This window comes from Adiantum capillus-veneris, chromosome 14 (assembly GCF_014529385.1).
Source record: "Adiantum capillus-veneris isolate H3 chromosome 14, ASM1452938v2, whole genome shotgun sequence".
NCBI classification, from domain to species: domain Eukaryota; kingdom Viridiplantae; phylum Streptophyta; class Polypodiopsida; order Polypodiales; family Pteridaceae; genus Adiantum; species Adiantum capillus-veneris.
In genome coordinates this window covers 31,632,967-31,653,182 of record NC_140944.1, presented here as the reverse complement: position 1 = coordinate 31,653,182, position 20,216 = coordinate 31,632,967, and the positions used below count along the sequence as shown (strand labels likewise).

The following is a 20,216-nucleotide window of genomic DNA, read 5'->3' as shown; positions in this document are numbered from 1 at the left end:
AGAAATCCCAAATCATTGGAAACAAGGATGGTATCATCCACATAAAGAGCAAGAATCACAAAACTGCTACCTTGGCGTTTTATGTATAAGTTGGTGTCTGACGAGCAAGAGATGAATCCTTTAGAGGTGAGAAAAAGATCAAATTTTGTATACCAGGGTCGCGAAGCTTGTTTGAGACCATATAGTGCCTTATGGAGTTGAGCAACAAGGTCTTCTTTACCTGGAGTAACAAACCCTTCTGGTTGTTCCATATAAATTTTCTCTTTCAAGTCGCCATTAAGAAAACCAGTTCGCACATCCATTTGATGAGCTTCTAAATCAAATTGAACAGCAAATGCCAATAAAACTCGAACACTTGTAATGCGAACAACTGGTGAAAAAGTCTCTTGATAATCAACACCAGCTACTTGGGAGTAACCTTTTGCAACTAAACGCGCTTTGAACTTGTCAAAAGATCCATCTGCTTTTACTTTTGTCTTATACACCCACTTAAATTTAATAGTTGTACGACCAGGAGGTAATTCAGTTAGTATCCATGTACCTTTAGAGATAAGAGAATCGTACTCTGCTTCCATAGCCTCTTGCCATTGATCCTTTTGTGGTGAAGAGATAGCTTCATCATAAGTAATGGGATCTTCGGAAGTAAAAAAAGCATTATCAGCAATATCGTCATCATAAACATGACATGAGCCATGTTCAAAATCAATAGGCAGATCAACAAAAATATCAATATCATCATTGGCAACATTCGGAATGGATGGCTGTGAAGAGGAAAGTTGCTCTATAGGAAGAGTTTCATCTTCTGAAAGTAATGAAAAATCTTGAAGCAATGATTTAGCATCATCAAAATCATCCATGGACCATGAGCCTCCCATAAGCTGTTCGTTAAAAGTAGCATCACGATTCACAATTACTTTCTTGGAGGAAGGGTCATAGAATTTGTAGCCTTTGGAAGTGTCAGAATATCCAATAAAAATAACTTTAAGAGCAGGAGCATCAAGCTTTGTTCGTGTTTCTTTGGGAACATGAATATAAGCAATACATCGAAAGGTTCGAAAATGAGATACAGAAGGAATGTCACCTGTCCATGCTGTGATGGGTATCTTACCAGAGGGTGCAGTAGTAGGAAGATGATTCTGAATAAATATTGCTGTCAAAGTAGCTTCAGTCCAAAAAACATGAGATAAGCCAGAATGAATCAACATACATCTTACAACATTGAGAATAGTGCGATTCTTTCGTTCAGCAACACCGTTCTGTTGAGGCGAATATGGAATAGTGTGTTCATGATGAATTCCACTGTCAGCACAGTAACTCACAAACTCTCGAGAAACATATTCGCCTCCATTGTCACTACGAAGCTTCTTAAGGCGACGAACAGTTTGAAGTTCCGCAGCCTTGTGGAATTGTTTGAAAACAGATAAGGCTTCAGATTTTTGTCTAAGTAGAAATACAGTCGTATACCTTGAGAAATCATCAATGAAAGTAATGAAGTAGCGATATTGTGATCTTGAAGAAGGTAGAGGTCCACATATATCAGTATGAACAAGATCCAATATGTCATGAGAATGAGTTGTATTTGAAAGAGGAAAGGGTTTGCGATTGTGTTTCCCAAGAGCACAAAATTCACAAATTCCCATATGGGGATGGGCTTTAAGATTCATGCCATGAACAAGATCACGACGTTGAAGATCATGGAGTTTTGAAAAATCAGCATGAACAAAACGATGATGCCATACTTTGCAATCATGATCACCTGGAGGAGTGAAAACATTTTCTACAACATCGTTGAGAGAGAGTTCAAACAAATTACCATTTCGAGGAGCAGTGGCTATAGTCTGTCCATCTTTCTCAATTCGGCATTTGGTATGATCAAATCCAACAAACAGACCAAGATCAACAAGTCTAGCAACTGAAAGAAGATTACGTTGAAGATCTGGTACATGTAATACTCCTCGCAAAATTCGAGTGGAAGAAGATAAGGTACCAAGATATAAGTCTCCAATACCCTTTACTTGACAAGTAGTATCATCAGCAAGATAAACAACACGTTGAACTGGCAGTGGATGATAGTTATGGAGCCACTTAGACTGATATGTCATATTTCCTGTAGCACCAGAATCGACAATAAAAAGTGATCCATCGTGTACATGAAGTATTCTGTCTGGAGCAATTGAACATAGGACGCAGCTTGTTTCTGGTACAATGTTGTTTCGATGTTCAGTAGCATATGCTCTATTTCGATCTGTGTCGAATCGACGCTTATAGCACATATGAGTGGGATGATCAGATCGTCCACAATATTCACAAGAAGAAGAATTAGAAGAGTCTCTAGATAAACGTGGTTATTTTGTGGTAATATTGTGTTCTTCATCATATTGACGTGCCCAACAATCATCTTCGGTATGGCCATTTCTGTTGCATTAAGAACATTGCTTATTAGAACATTTGAGACGAGAGAAAATATTACCGTGACGGCCACCTCTGCGGTTTCCTCGTTCAAATGGACGCCTTCGAGCATAAGAAGCCCGTTCCATCTGTTGTGACTCAGTCTTCTCTTGTGAAATCATAGCTGTATCATGACCAGCATTACAACGTTGTTGACGTTGAGAGTATTCAATTAAAGACATGCAGGCTTGGTCGAAATCAAGACCATCTTTATTAGAGAGAATAGTAACAATGTTATCATAAGAAGAGTCCTTCACCGTATCAAGGAGAAGTGTAATCAGTTGCTTTTGTGGAACAGGATCACCGGCAGCAGCAAGTTGATTAATAATAGATTTGAAAGATTCAATATGTCCTGTCATGGCAGTACCAACTTCATATTGTAACTTGTTAAGAAACCCTCTCAAATAACGTATTTTTGTGACAGATTTCTTCTGAAAGTTTGCAATAAGGTACTTCCATACGTCATGGGAAGTAGGCAGTTCATACATATCAAGCAAAAGGGAATCAGTAAGAGCAGAAAGAATATACTGACGAGCTGCTTTATCACGTCGTTGCAAATCCGTATAGGCAACATTCCAATCTTCAAATATAGGTCCTTCAGTGATAAGCACGTTATCATTATCCATATCAACAGGCTGAGACGGACAAACACGATTTCCAAGAACAACATCGGAGAGTTCAGCGCCTTCAGGAATTAACAACATCTTTGCTTTCCATCCTGGAAAACCTTGACCTTGGAAAGGAGAAACAGAACGCTGGCCAGAAGGAAACCCGTTGACGAGAATATTCATAGCCATATCTTGTTGCGAGAAGACGTATAAGATAAGATCGCAGAATTTGCACACCATATATGGTGAAGGCCGCAATTGAGAATGAGAGAGATATGAGGACTACGTTCTGTCAACGATAAACGTAAGAAGGATGCTCAAGGAACGTCCAAAGATGTGAGAGACGTCACCCAAAAAAGGCAGGGTAAAGGAGACGTTAATAATAAAAGAGTCCTCAAAATAGAGTGGCGTGAGACGCAAGATTGACCGCCACAATACGAATAGCAAAAAGCTAAATCTTCTCGAAAAAGCTATGCCAAAATAAGAAAAACGATCGCGGACGCTTCACGAAGAAGTAGGACAAAGAAAAGCCGCGTCAAGCTCAATTGCAGTAAAAACAGCATAACTTTCTGCTGCGAACTCCGATTGACGCAAACCTAGAACTCAAATCGAAGAGCTCGAGGAGTCAAACAAGTTTTGGATGAAAACTACCATCGTGCTTTTTCTGTTTCTCCAAATTTTGAGCAGAACAGCAAGAAAAATTGAGATGAAGTTCAGGGTGTCATCAACAAGAAAACCTAATCAACAATTAGATTGATTAGCAATAAACGCCACACAAAACACTAATCATATTTTTCTTAACACAAAACAATCACAGTTAACAAGAATCAATGCTCAAAAATAAAATTTGTAGCAATTTTTGAATCTTACATGCAAATCGCATACACATACTGTTTTGTCACCATGAATTGAATCGGCGCGTGATCGTTACTGCTCTGATACCATGTTGAGATGTAGAGAGAAAGAGAGAGAGACGAGACAAGAGACACACCATATACGCTCCCAAAGAGTGATTCATATTGAGGACAAGATACAAATATATAGGTGAGACCAAGTTGAGTAGAGTGAGCCATATATAGCTCCAACAATTAATTTAAAGGATTTTTTATTATGATCATTTGTCATTAAGATATACTCATGTGAGCTAAGGTAGTGAACAACATTTTGTAAGTATCCTCCTACTCAAACATGTTCCAAATTGGTCTCACACATGTGATTAATGCTATATTTTTTATTTATTTTTATGCCTAGTCTAGTCTATTGGTCACAGACACAGATCCGCGGATTTAGGCAGTGTGTAAATGCTCACCTTGGTGTAGATTCGCCGATTTAGGCAACACGAGTTATCTGTGCAGATCCGCCGATTTAGGTAGCACACTGACAACTTGCAAATTCACAATGGTAAATGCAGATCCGCCGATATAGGCAGCATTAGTGCAGATTCGCCGATCTAGGCAACACGTCTTATTGGTGTAGATTCGTGGTGTAGACTCGCCGGTTAAGGCAACACCGATCACAAAATCATGCTGCAGTGGTGTCCAGCCACTGCAACTGGTATGATTTTGTTACCCGGGTACATAATGAAAGTGATTTGGATTTGGACTTATACTGTGGAATTGGAATTGGATTGGGATTTGGTATCTGGTAACTATTGTGGCAGTGTTTATGTGATGAGATTTGACATTATGAGATTGATGATGAGTGTGACCAAAGATATCCTGATTCATCACGGTATGACATATACTGCTTATTCTAGTGGTATGGGACACTAGAATAGGTAGTATGTGGATGACGGCAGGCATAAGCAATGTTGTCTAATTTTATGGATTTTTTATACTATTTGATACAGATTTCTAATCATTGTTTTTGACAAGTATTGTTTGTAGATTTTTATCTTCGCAACTGAGGACAGTTGCTTTCCAACGGAGAGGTATGTTATAGAATTGATATTTTATTATTTATTGCAGCTGACAGGTGGAAAAGACTAGACCCAGCTTGGCCTATGCGAATGGATATGTATATCATGTACATTTTATTATTCAAGTTCTCTTTTATGAGCTTTGGCTATTTATGACCGACCGGCCAATTTGTAACCAATTTGACCATTCAAGAAATCTATATAACAAATACGTGCAAGAGGGACTCGGGACTCAGGACTCATCACGAGTAAGGACTATGCCATGTGGGAATTTGGAAATTTGCAATAACTTTTGCAACGACCTTGTAAATAGTCATTAGTTAACGTTTATTTTAAACGTTCTAATCCAGGTTAACATTTATTTTTTTGCTAGGATATAAGGAGTAGGATCCCGTCCCTTTTTCTCATCCCGCCTCTTTAAGTTTCAACTTTTGCTTTGTGACTCATGAGTCCTGAGCTGTAGCCTGTGACTAATGAGAGCTTAGTTATTCTGAGCACTGTTCTTCTGTGACCCTTTGAACACTAAGCATTGAGGTCTTAATCATGAAGCTAGAATCTGCGAGGAAAAAGAGGCTATTTTGAGTACTATGTAGCAAGCAGATTTGGACTCTAAGGTTTCTCTCTCTCTCTCTCTCTCTCTCTCTCTCTCTCTCTCTCTCACACACACACACACACACACACACACACACACACACACACACACACATACACACACACATACACACACACACACACTGTGGTCGAACTTCGGATATTTCACAGAGAGACAAATGCTTGACCTTATTAGCTCTTAGGCATTTTTTATTTGAAGTTGATTTTAAAGAACTAAAAAACGATCCAACACTTGCAGACGCACTGCGCAGACTCCACAGAGAGAGAGAGAGAGAGAGAGAGAGAGAGAGAGAGAGAGAGAGAGAGAGAGAGAGAGAGAGAGAGAGAGAGAGAGAGAGAGATCTGAAGGGCTGAATCCCAAAGGTGTGTCCAGCGAGTGAGGCGCACCGTGTCATAGTAAGATCCATGATTGATTGACAAGTGCTGTTGCTCATCAAAACACACACACAACACATAGCGTGTTCATCGGTTGAGATGAGAGAGAGAAGGGAAGAAGCTGGTCGATTGAGCTGAGTGTGTGTGCGTGTGTGTATGTGTGTGTGTGTGTGTGTGTGTGTGTGAGAGAGAGAGAGAGAGAGAGAGAGAGAGAGAGAGAGAGAGAGAGAGAGAGAGAGAGAGAGAGAGAGAGCGCATCCTTCAGGCTGAGAGAGAGAGAGAGCACCAATCTCTCCATGTTGCATCATGCATGGACTGAGAGAGAGCGCATCCTTCAAGGTGCAAAGCTTCCTGTCACGGCTTCACTTCGAGCTCGAGGTAGAGAGAGAGAGAGAGAGAGAGAGAGAGAGAGAGAGAGAGAAAAGGAGAGACTCTAGAAACTTCTAACCTACACCTTTTAATTTTTTACTTCCTAACTTAAGAGTCCCTTGATCTCAATAATATTGTATAGTTTTTGAATTCGTTTTTGAAGCCCTTTACCTTTGTGTAATAAGAAGAGAGCCTTCAACAATGTATAAAACTTATTCTTTTTTTATTTTCAAAATATGGGCAACAGGAGTTGTTTTCAAACTCATCTGTTTATCTATACACATGAAGTTGAGAACGTAAATCTATTTCGAGTAGTGCTTTGCTTGGGGTTCTTACATCAAAAAACTTATCTTATGAGTTTTTGTTATGGCTTTTAACTCTTCTAAACAAAAATCTTTGCTTGCCATTCCTTGTTTTTCAAAATAAGTCAGTATTAAAAATGACAAAGGAAAAAGAAACATGAAACTTAGTGCTTGATGATAATGATGTTGATGATATTGAAGTTCAAAGTGTTGGGTTAGAGGAAGCCAAAAGGCGTAAAAGAGATAGAATTGCATGGAATCACAAGTGGAAATCTGAATTTGAGTGGGTTGAGTTTGATAAGGTGCAAGCCAAAATGTTTTGTTCTATTTGCAAAGAAGATCAACATTGTAAAAGTGAATTTGGAATAGATGGGGCAATAAACATACAACATAGTGCTTTGGTAAATCATGGGGGATCAAAGAAATATAAAGTACTTGCATGGGCATTGCATAGTGGAAAAAAAAACTTTGAATTTTGTGCTACTAAGCATTTGGAAGGCATGGAGGATAGTATGAACCTTTTTTTTTGGGTTTCTTATTTTGTTGCCAAAAATGATCTTTCTTATACAAAATATGTTCCCACGCTTAAATTGCTTAGAGAATGTAACACTCCGAACATCCCCAAGACCATGTATAAAAATGATAAAGCATGTGCTTCTTTTGTGCACTACATTGGGAAGGGACTTGAGTTAGAGTATTTGACTCATGTTCGAGAGTCTCCATGTTTTGGTAGCATGATAGACGAATCAACCGATATTTCAATAGATGAACATATGATTGTTTATGTTTCTTATATAAACGACAATGAGTCCAAAATCTTGTTTCTTGATCTTTTGGAGGTACATGATCGAACATCTATTGGATTATTTACCTTATTGAAAAAATTGTTGTTAGATTTTGGCTTAAATGGAAAAAAGTTAGTAAGCTTTGGTTCAGATGGGGCATCAGTAATGATTGGCAAAAAATCAGGGGTAGCTACAAGGTTCAAAGGTGCATATCCTTTTTTGACTTCTATACATTGTGTGGCTCACCGCACTAATTTATGTGCTAGTAACACCATATGTGAATTTCCATTTGAGTAAAAGCATGTTAACTTGTCATGCTTTTTCATGTCCCGGACAATGCTAACTAGCACAATTTTGACATATGCTAACTAGTACAATAACTTGAGCTACATCTCCAAGATCTATGACATATGATATATCAATAGAAAGCACTTGAAACAAGGAATGCAAATGTACAACCTCCAAAAAATTTTGATATTATTTGTAAAAAATTTACCGGACGCCCAACTTTTTGAAGATGTGCTAACTTGAAACTGCTAACTAGCACAAAAAGCGCGACATGTTAACATGCTTTCACCCATTTGCGGTGTATGTTGATGCTACATTGAATGAAGTGGCTACTCCTTTTAGGAAAAGTGTAGCTCGTTTAGAAAAGTTAAGATCTTTGCGAGATGAATTTGATCTACCTTTTCTTAAGATAGAGGGCATACATACAATTCGATGGTTGAGTAGGCATAAAGTCCTTATGAAATTTTGTGAATTGCTTGAGCCATTGCTTGACTATTTCAAAAAGGAAAAAGAAAGCATTTTTGCTAAAATTTCTTCATTTGCATTTGTGTATGTTGCACATTACTTGGGTGATTTATTCTCTCATTTGACAAGTCTTAGTAAGCTCTTTCAATGCACTTATGTTGATGTGACTGCTATCTCTGGCATAGCGGATGCCGAAATTGTGGCAATGGATAGTGAATTTGTGATGAGACCTAGCCTTGATCTCAATGCCTTAGAGTTAGATGGCTATGGATATCCTATAATTCCTGATTATGGGCCATCCAAAGGACTTTTATATGAACTAAGGTCGTCAATGCGAAGCTCAAATTTTAGAAGTATTGAACTCACTCGAAAAAAAGATAGCTTTGATCTTGAAAATGCAATAATCTTTCACAAGCCATATAATTGAGAATTTGAAAGAGAGATTTGAGGATACCTCTATTTTGAGCCATTTTAAACTTTTATCTCCTTCTTGCTATCCTCCTACAAAAGATTTTCGAAAAGATTTGAAAAACTTTGGTGGTGATGGGATAGAGGAGATTATAAAGTTCTATGGTTAAAGTAAAAGGTTGAAAGGGGGGGAGCTCATTGAGCCTTTCATTGATCATTTTTTGTTGAGGAAAGAATTTCAAACTTTTAAATACCAAGCCTACAATGAGTGGAAGGGTTGGAACTTCAAAAATATATGGTGCTACATTGGTAGCAATGAAACTTTGAGGTAAAAGTATGCATCATTACTATCGCTTACTCAAATTGCATTGGTACAATGTTGTAGTATGGCTATTTGTGAGCGTGGCTTTAGTGTTCAAAATATTATCAAATCAAAGCTGAGGAATTCTCTTACTACTGAAAGCATGCGTACTTTGATGAGAATTTCTCTTGAAGGGCCTCCATTGGAGGAATTCAATTTTGATGAAGCGATTGGATTATAGAGGGACGATACAAAGACATCAAGACATGCATTTAGCTCCATTGAAGACTAGATTGTAAGTTTTTATATCTTGTATTATTTTAAAGTTTAATATTTTGGATTAAATTTCTAAATTTCTTTGTAATAATTTGTCTTCAGGTTTTTTGTCGAAGAAAAATGGATCAAATTTTGTTGTTTCATCTTTGAGATCGGAGAAAAGATTCCTCTTCTATGAGTTTTCATATGTAGCTCTCCCTAGCCAATAGACATTTTGGTGTCTTTCCTTTCGATAAAAAATGGATCAAATTTTGTTTTTTCGTTTTCAAGATAAGAGAAGATCTTGCTATGAGTTTAATATGTAACTCTCCTTTGCCAATAGGCACTTTCTTGCCTTATTTTGTAATCAATTCGATTCAAATTAATGACAATTTTGCTCTCTCAAAAGTTATTGTTTATTTGAACGTCATGTAAGGTTTTATCTGTTTTTCTTTTTAATAGAAATTTTAGTAGCTCTCTCGCTTGCCAATATATATTTTGTTGTTTCTCTTTGTACTAAATTTTATTCAAATAAGAAAAAATATTCTCTCAAAAGTTACTTTCTAATATTCCATGCCAACAGACATTTTATTGTCTCTGTATATGATTTAAATATTGCTCAATTTAGAAATAGTCTAATCATCTCAAAACTTAAATCTTACTCACAATCGGAGTAAAATCTATACAAAACAAGTGAAAGGGTCACGACGACTTTCAAAAACAATAAGAAAGCAATAAAATTGTTAGGTTAAATTAAAGTGATATCAGTGTTTGGGAAAGGATTGCCTCAGCTTAATCTTGAGCCGATTGAAAATCGAGACTAGCTAACTGCAAACCATGGTAAATGGAAGAAAAATCGATGAAATATGTGAGAAAATCATCCATAAGTTTTACAAATCTCAAAATTTTTGCTACTATTTTTTATTTTCTTCTTTGTGAGGAAGAAACTTGATCAACAACCGCTTAAAAGAGACTTTCTCGAGCGTTAACACTCATTAGAATCAAGCTATAAAATGCAAAAAATGTAAAGCCATGTGAAGAAATGAAATGAAAGATGAAATAAAAAGAACTAATTAATATATATGTGTGTGTATAGAATTATACAAAGTGAAGCTTCACTTTAGCATTCTAAAACAGTAGAATGCAAAAAAAAAAGCACTGTGTGTAAAATTACTAAAATTTATGTGAGGTGAAACTTTACTTTAGTATTCTAAAACAATAGAATTCAACAAAAGTAAAGACATGTCAAACTGAGAAATGAAAGGTAAGTACTCTCCATCATGACAAGATGTGAAATGAAAAGAGTCTCTATAACCCAACACAATACTAAGGTTTCTTTTAGAAAACCAAAAATATCTTTATTTTCTTATCACTTTGTAAAATTTAGAGTAGGTTTTTCAAGTATAAAAGTTTGGGGTAGACTTAATTCACCTATTTGGAGTAGGTTTTCCACTTTTTTTTTTTTTTTTTCCCACTCAAGCTACTGGGGCAGACGGAACTTGGTATGAGCACATGGTGTTATTGGAAGTGACGAGGACGATGGTGACCTGTACGTCGTAAAGGAAGGGAGTTAATCAAAGGACAGAAATATGAGCACATGGTGTTACTTTGCAGAGCCGCTTCGCTTTAAAGAGGGGTCGATCGTTCTCGCTTCCTCACCACCTTAACGCACGCGTCAATTATACACACAGAACGCGCACCGGCAGCATATCATGGGTTCCTACCTCTCACTCTTCAACACCACCCCCGACACTTGGCTGGCCAAGATCACCCTCCTCCCTGCGCATTTTTCGCTGCTGCCCGACATTTTGGAAGGGGTGGTGCGTTACATTAATTACAGCCTCCGAGCCGCCAACTCTCAGCTCACCCTCGCGCGCGACAACTCTAACTCTACGGCAACTAGCATTGCCTATGTGTTGTCGGGCATGACCCCTGCCATACTCCGAGGCGTGTTGGCCATGGCCGGTTATACCGACGAAGTACACTGGACTACGGCTTTTCGCACGATCACCTCCCAATACATCATCGACAACGAAGACTGCACAGAAATCGACCCAAGTAACGACTTGTACCGTGCAGACAAGCATAAATTCTCTCTGAGCTCTCTCTCTCTTTCTCTCTGTCTAACTACTCTGTTCATCACACTCGTGCAGGAGCTTCACTGCAACGGCGCGCGGGTTCCCTTTCATTGGTCCATAGAGGCGTGTGCTATCGCCTGGATGCCGAGCCATCACAGAATCCCGTGCAGGTATGTGCTACGCTTTGATGCAGGCTCCTAATTTCTTACTAATATATATTCCCCATAGTTTTCACCATCATGTGCTTCTGCCGGTGAGAGGCTCCGTACTGCGCTGCCGTACGTACGTAAGGGGGTATAAGGAGGCACTAGCCGGCAGCCTCCTGTCCTAGCTAGCAAGCTAGCTATGGCGCTTGCAGAAGCTCATGATGTTGCCACAGTACTCTCCAGAGTGGAGATTTTCATGGGAAAGTAATCAAAGCTCTTCTTCCTTTCTGCAAAACTCATCCTCTTTCATGGCCTGATTTCGATTGCTCTTTGATATTGCAGTTCACTATGCGCTTCCTGAGAATGCAACCTATCTTCAGCGGGCCTACCGCTAACTCTAACAATGTCTACCACATGCAAGACTGGATCAACAACAACGGCATCAATGATACCCTAACGCTTCGATTGAGTTCTGATCTGCCTAGCTCTACTACAGCTGACACAGCGATGAGCATCGACTGGCTTCAAGAATTTGCGAAGGCTCGTTTGGAGGCTAAGCAAAAGGCGTTGGCAGAGGCAGGCATGGATTGCGACATTGGCATTTGCGAGCAGCTAGATGCTGCTCAAGAATAACCTCTTCATGCATATTGCTATACCTCCGCTCCTTTAATAAATAAGCATCAAGGGAGTTTTACCTCTTAACTTCTTTAGCTTTTGTGACCTTCGCCATGCAGGAAATGATTTGCGATGCCCTCCCCTCTTGTATTCTCTAGGCGAATAGCCATAACTTTCGTTGGAAGAGGAGGAAGGTGAAGAAGAAGGAGAAGAGGGTGACCTCTTCCTAGCCCTTTTCTTCCTTTGTTTCCTCTCTTGCCTTTCAGAGTGATAAGGAGAAGGACAATGTGTTGATCTTTTCCTCTTGGGAGGAGTAGGCGATCGTGTAGACCGCCGTCTTCGTGGAGCCACATCCTTAGAGGAACTTAAACTTTCATTGCTTTCTTGCTCTTTGGATTCCTCCTCTCGAATGGGAGAGAGTCTTTGTTAAGGCGGTTACGCCGCTAGCGGAAGCTAAATAGCGAGAACTCAACCAACAACAGAATTTGTCAGACGAGGACGGAGCTTGACCTGCAGGCGCATGGAAACAACTAGGTGGGTGTCAAATCACCTACTTGACCTTCTAATGACAATCACTACTAAGGAAATCAAATCTAAGTTCTAGAATACGCAAGTGACTGAAATCCGTACTACGAACGAATGCTATACGAAACAGGATCTAGAATCATTGAATCGATCTCAAACTCAAGGGGAAGTCTATACACTAGGTAAGAACAACACCCTAAAGACTTGAACTGCAAAATCAACCTATAACCACTCCGCGCGGCAAACGCGTATGAAGACAGGCCGAAAAATACAGGTGATCGAAACTTGACCCCGATGGTACCAATGTGTAGCTCTACTCGTTGTGGTTCTATAGATATGTTGCACACTCCATTCCGACACACGAGTTGGAAGAAAACTCACACCGAAGCTCGTAGGAACTTACCACACATAGAAGCCGATAGCGCGCACTCTTGGTATCTGTGCGTAGCTCTCGCCGTTGCTAACACAATGGCGGTGTCGCTTCTCCAATGGCAGCTCCGTAGCTCGCGTAGCAAGTAGATAAGACTCTCTCTCTCTCTCTCTCTCTCTCTCTCTCTCTCTCAGACACAGTCACGGCGCTCAAAAACTCACTTTGATTAAAAACTGAATCCCTCTTTAGGTTACAAAACTTTGGCTTATATACCTCAGCCTTAGAGGTGAGAACATCTCTAACTAATTACATCAGCAAGTGAAATTACTTCGGGATTACAAGCTGGAAACTCAATTGAGTCCCGTTACTTAATGAAAGGCTCAATTCAAAATCAATTTCGGAAAGACATTTATTACAATCAATGGTTACAAAAATGATGAGTGTGAGCAAAAATGTGGGTGTGATCCTCTGCTGGCTCAACACTCCCCCCCTCCACGTTCATGTCGTCCCTGACATGACTTTTATGCTTGGTCAATAAAGTCCTGTCGTCTTGAGCATCTGAAAATGTGATTCGTATCGTAGGTTGCCGATGGTCAAGGTTGGGCCGAATATTTTGCTTTCGTGGGTGAAAAAGCCGGTGTAGAAAGCTTCTTCGAATGTTTGCATGTGGAAGCTAGGCAAAAACATAATCCTCTGGTATAGGAGGTGCAACACTTTTGGAGAAGGCTGCAATGAAAGATCATACATCATATCAGTCACTGTGTCGGCCATCGATAGTAGACTCGAGGTCGTGGCTTTATCTGGCGCGAACACTTCAATAGGGGAATGCCCATCAGATTTAACAATTGGGAAGAAACAATGGCTAACACGGAAGGCCATAAGGTATCGGCTCATCAATGACGGTTTGTACTGTAAGGGTAAGGACCAAATACTCAAGAAGCTCCCTCTCTCTCATAAAATCATGGGAGTAATTGCTAGCTGTCACGATGGGTTTTGTGTTGGTCACTTTGCCCTAGACATAACAAGTAGGAAAATCTTGCACGCTGGCTTCATATGGCCTAGCCTCAACCGTGATGTACACCACTGGTGCAAAACCTGTAAGTTGTGTCAAAAGGCCGGCACTAGGTCACTTATGCCTGAACCACAGACACTTATTCTCTCATATGGACCATTTGAAAAGTGGGGTATCGATGCCATAGGACCAATACCTACGGTCAACTCATGAAAACTCTACATCATCATGGGGGTCGACTACATGACTAGATGGGAGGAAGTTACAACCACTACTAGAATCACAGCGGTAGAGGTAGCTAAGTTTATCTATGAGCACATATGTTGTAGGTTTGGCACACCATTAGAGATCATCTATGATAGATGTCCAGGTTTTAGAGCAGACTTGGTAGGAGAATTAATGCAGAAACTGGGCATTACAAGGAGGCACTCTTCACCATATTACCCTCAATGTAATGGCCTAGTTAAAAAGGTGAATGGAATGCTTTCTAAAACTATTACCAAGCAGATAAACAATCATCATGGAGACTGGGATAAGTACCTACTACCAGCTTTGTGGGCCTACAGAACCTCATTTCGTACATCCTTGGGATTCACACCGTATCATCTGGTATTTGGTAAGGAAGAAATCTTGGCCATTGAAGTGCAACTTCAAAGTCTCAGAGTAATGGCAAGACAACTTCAATGGCCCAACATGCATTTGAGAGATCACATCATCGACTTGGAAAGACTACAACTAGACAACAATAAATTATTATGTGGCACAAGCAGAGCACAAACGGCTTAGCTTTAACCAGCATCTTTGACAAAAAAAAAAAAAAAAAAGGAATGTTGGTGCTCCGCTGCGACAATCGCTTCGACACGCGCAAAGATAAGAAACTCCTACTCCGATGGGAAAGCCTTTTCATCATCAGGAAAAAGTATGCCAATGGAAGCTACTAGCTTATGGAAGCTGATGGAAAAATTCATGAAACCATGATAAATGGTTGGCGGCTAAAACCTTATTTTCTTCAATTTGACCAGGCTCCACCTATCGACATTCTATATGAGGATACACCATCAACCACCACCGTCGACGACAATGATCAAACAAATGAGCTAGAGGCATTCTCTCTCTCTCTCTCTCTCTCTCTCTCTCTCTCTCTCTCTCTCTCTCTCTCTCAATTCCCTTCTCCACCACATACCCTATCCCTATCCCCGCTCACCCTCTCTCACGACCTCAAACCCTCTCTCACTCTTTTTCCTCTCCGATGGGAGCCCGCCTTAGGGACTCTCTCTCTCTCTCTCTCTCTCTCTCTCTCTCTCTCTCTCTCTAATATTCCCCCCATCCCCTCTCGTTGACTAATATACCCCCCCCCATTTGCGGCCGCTGTCGAACCCGCCTCCGCCCCCCATTCGCCCTCGCGCCCCGGACCCAGCCCATGCGGGCGTCCCTTCTCCACAACACCACCCACCCCCTATCCTCTCACCCCCACTCACCACCTCACCTTCACCCCCCCTCTCTCACTTGCGCTCTCTACAGCCTGCACTACCCACTCATCGTGCTCTCTCTCTCCCTTTGCAGCCTATACACATGCCACATACCCACACACACACGCTCGCGCACCCTCCTCTCTCTCACCCCGTCTCTCTCACCGTTCTCTGCGTCGCCAGCAACAGGTCCAAAAAAACTTAAAGAAAAAAAATAAATATATAAATATATAAATATAAATAAATAAATATATATATATATTATGTATATACATAATATAGATACCCCGGTTCCCATGCACGCCCGCACACATACTATATATACACACCTACATACACACACACACCCATACATACACACACACACACACACGCATATACACACACACCAATGGAAAACACACAAGAAAATCGAGTCAGCAGCAACGACGACATCGAGAAGAAGGAGGAAGATCCAAATCTTGCGTCGCCAACACCAAAACGAGCAAAGGCGCCGAAGGCATGCTCCGGCCAGCACCGAAAGGGGGTAACTCAAACATCTCGGCTTCTCACGAAAAAAAAAAACCGACTCCAGCAACACTAAAACCTCACACCAACCACCCAAACCATCGACAAAACCCGTGTAAATACCCTAAAACCCCACTCTTCCCTAATAACCTAGCCACGGCTAGTGGATTGTAAAAAACTCTCCCCAACCCCACTCTTTCTCTCTCTATCTCTACCTTGTCCCTCTCTATCTCTCTTACTAGAGAGGCATCTAGGCCTTCTACTGCGACCAGAGGATATTTGCAATGACCAGTGGGTAAGGACCACCTCTCAAGCCTATATAAAGAGGCCTTCTCTTAGCACGAAAGACACAATACATAGGGGAGAGAAGACACCCAAGAGAGAACATTCAAGTGAATGAGGGGCATACTAGATCCATGCTCTCTACATTGTAAGCACCACTAAGCACATAGTCAACCCATGCTTGAGAGCTAATGGCATCATGTTTGGTTGAAAGCTTTGGGAACTTAGCATTGGAAATTTCACCACTCTCCCCATGATTCAACACACCATGTTGAGTTACTAGTCACGATCACTCTATGCACATGAAGTAGCTACTCTCCCACCAAGCAACATGTGTACGCTTGGATTGAAGGTATCAACGCCACGCCACCTTGTCTCACTCTCAATGTTGGTGATTGAGGTCGTCGGTGGCTGCATCGTCTTGTTGTTCTAACTTCTCCCTCAACTAACCCTCCCGCTAACTCCAACCTCGCTGAGCACCATATGACACTCGTATCTTATGTTGCATCCCAAATGCCAAGAGCCAGGTTTTTAGTCGTCAAGACCACCACTTGTAAGTATCTTCATCACCAATAAAAGGAGTGTAGTTTTGTCTTGATCTTTGGAGTCCATCCTCTATTCTAAATTCCCATAGTTACGGGATGTTTCCTCTCTTGTATATCACCTTACTCGTGCTCCATCATGTGCAATCTCTTCCCCCAGTCAGTGTGCCCTGTTCCGAGCTTTTCACATATCTCTCTCGTGCACATACTAATGGTTTGTGATGAGGCATTTCTCTACATGTGAACGGTTGTTACACCACCATTTTGTATTGACTACCTAGAGAGCATTTCACTTTTTCTACCCTAGGTCATGTATGTTTGCATCCTAGCCGCGTTTATGCTAGGTGGTGCCTCTTCCTACCCATAGGATCACTCCTACCTGGAGATGATTCTTAGGGATGTTCAAGCTATGTATGGTGTAGAGGCCACCCCATATGGCATGTCATTTTCGGCCATCACCAGTATTGTAGCTATAAAAGGTTCAGTAGAAGTTTCCATTCATGTACATATTCTGGCATATGCATGAGGAATATTACCATTACAGCAAGTGAATCACAACACATCCAAACAATTTGGAGAGTAATCCATGTCAATGACATAAGTCACGTGAGATTGAGTTAGAGCAGCCAGATCCATGATAGCTTGCTTATCCTTGACTTTGCCTTAGAGCCGACAACTTAACGCTACACCCTTTGCGGGTAAAAACCTCACAATCCCAATGTACAGATAGCTACTCATAAGTACACATACACACACCACAGAAGCACATAGTAGCAATGCTAGCGAGCATGGAATCTCACCTTTTATAGGGTTTGGAGCTAGTGGCCACATTCTTACAGAGAAGTATGGTAGGCCCAGCATGAAGAGGTAGAAGATACAATAACGCCTCCTTGTACAGAGAGAGAGAGAGAGAGAGAGAGAGAGAGAGAGAGAGAGAGAGAGAGAGAGAGAGAGAGAGAGAGAGAGAGAGAGAGAGAGAGAGAGCTTAGCGTGCACTGTAGCACAGAATTGTTAGCGGGCAGTCACTGTGATATTAAGCAGAACAGGACATGGTTTACAGACCCAGGAAACCCGGCAAATGCTCATAACCCCATTTAACTACTAAAAGGTTATATACAATTAAGGTACCGCCCACTACCTTTATAAATTTTTAGTGAGTTCAAGACATTATTCACCAAAGGTTCTCCAGTCCAATAGTCCCAAGATAATTATACCAAGCAAATAGCAACATGCCACTCCTATAAACTTGAAGGAATTTGTACTTTGTATAACTAGCCATGTGTGTGTGTGCCACGCACACGTGCACGTGTGAACCAAGAAGTTATGGTTCGATCTTATGCACAAATAACTGGAGATTTCTTTTCTAGTGGGGTTGCTTAAACAAGCTCTGGAAGGTGTTGATTGTTTCTCTCTGTTTGACTATCTCTAATATGCATGAAATGTGAGATACATATTATTTCCCAATGAAAGGAAAATTTTCCCTTTGCCATCAATAGACTTGCATTGTAATATCTTGTGACATTGGGGGTGTGCACGCCAATGGAAATCTCCCAAGCTCAACATCCCAATGCAGGAGAAATTTTGTATTGTAGCAGAAGATTTCAATGTTGTTCATGGCCTTGTGACTGATAGCACGACCCCAAAGCTAGTGAAGTGGGACAAATCACAGATGTGGATTAGTTCATTGTATTCAAAGAGCCAATGTATTGTAGCAAATATCACAATAAATGCAATTCTATACATAGTGATATGTATATGGACTCTTAATCAATCATGCATATCTTGTCAAATGCCATAACAATGAAGCAATTTTGAAAGAGAAGCACATACATGAGAATGGAGATGTAGGTCCCTCTACTTCAAAGAGGGTTACAAGAGCTACAAAAAGAAAGGATTCTGGACCTTCTTACAAGGCTTCACAGTAGGTGCCTCCTTCTCTGAGGTTCCTATGGAGGAAGCGTCTACAAGAAATAAGAACGATCAAGGAAAAGAAAAAGAAAAACTCCCTATGTATAGACTAGAGTCTCATATTGAAGCTGCACAAAATTAAAACAAGTATAGGAGGAAAGTATTTTGAATAGTAAATTTAAGTTTACCTTGGGAAAAGTTCTTGGCATAGCAAAACTCAAGTTTCATGAAGAAATTATAGATATCATAAAAAGAAAGAGGCAAACTCTTACTGAGTCTATTCCTCCACAATTCCAAAGTGAAGGAGAATCATTGAAGGCACAAGGGATACATGTACAAGAGAGTGAATTTAACGAAAGTATGGCTGGATGCTACCAGTCTTCTAGAAGACATATACATGCTAGATTTGTGGATGATGATGAAGCCCCCAATAAAATCCATTGGTTCAAAAGTCACTAGGCAAGAGCTACAACTAAAACTTTAGTCAAGATGGGTGATCTTGAGGAGCTGTATGTTGCATTAATAGATCATGGCTCCAAAATCAATCTTTTGTTCAAGAGTCTTTACATGAAGTGCAAGTGGTTGATAGATACAAACCATGGTTGGATGATAAGAGCTACAAATAAATCATCAAGAGATGTGTATGGGGCTTGTACAAATGTAAAAGTGACCATTGGTAATGTCAAAGATGAGCAAAACTTCTTTGTGCATGAGATGTTTACCTATCCTCTTATCCTTGGGTAGCCATACATCATAGTCGAAGCTTGTTTTCTTGACCTACCGCTTGTGGGATCTCATCACCACACACTTGCAACTCAATCACTCACACACACACACACACACACTTTTTTTAGTGCTTTTTAAGCTTTCGTGAGGATCAAGCACACTCCATCCTATTGCCACTTCTCTTGGTTCTTCTGTGAGTGGTAAATCACCTATTCCTAATGCTTTCACTCGCAGCACTTTGTCTGGTAATTTTGATGAAAAGGACGAAAGAAGATGCATTGCTATTATTGTAAATCTAATGATCACTTGATCCAATAGTGTTCAAAATTGAAGGGGCTAAGAATAAAGTGCAACAATTGTAGAATCTTTTGTGAAAGGAGATTGTGATGCTGATGTAGATGCAAAGTGGGAATTTAGTGCAAAGTGCACTTATGATCCTGACGTCCATGGTGCATGTATGTCAGTTGTTGCAGATTCACATGTGTGGTACTTTTATAGTGGTTCTACAAAGCATATAACCTCTCATCCTGATTTATTTACCTCTCTCGAGGATGTCCCTCATGAGAATACAGTCACTTGTGCCAACAATGCCTCTTATTCTTGGTCAAGGGAGCTGGAAAGATTATGATGACTACTTCAAATGGCATTTTTTTAACACTTTTTGATTCACTGTATGTACTTGGGATCAAAAATAACCTTTGGTCTATATTTGTGCTTACTAGACTTGGTCTTTTTGTGAAATGTTTGGATGATAGATGTATGGTATGTGATATCTATTTTGGTGATGAATTTGTTGTATCTAGCATTTTATCTCATGGGCTATATAAGCTCACTTTGTAAGACAAGTGTGAATAGAATTTTAAGATGTAGTTGTGGATTAAAAGGCTATTTTGATGCTACAC

At 40.3% G+C, this 20,216-nt stretch overlaps 1 protein-coding gene and 2 pseudogenes across 1 annotated transcript; all 3 read left to right on the top strand.

Moving 5' to 3' along the window:
• Positions 1–20,216, top strand: part of LOC147442175 (endochitinase B-like) — a 194,878-nt pseudogene that overhangs the window by 38,057 nt on the left and 136,605 nt on the right.
• Positions 7,262–9,120, top strand: LOC147442177 (uncharacterized; annotated as a pseudogene).
• On the top strand, positions 10,847–12,082 carry LOC147442176 (uncharacterized). Its single transcript, XM_086529607.1, has 3 exons — positions 10,847–11,192; positions 11,288–11,382; positions 11,701–12,082. The coding sequence occupies exons 1-3, from the start codon at positions 10,847–10,849 to the stop codon at positions 11,989–11,991; spliced, it is 732 nt and encodes a 243-aa protein (XP_086385733.1). The 3' UTR covers positions 11,992–12,082.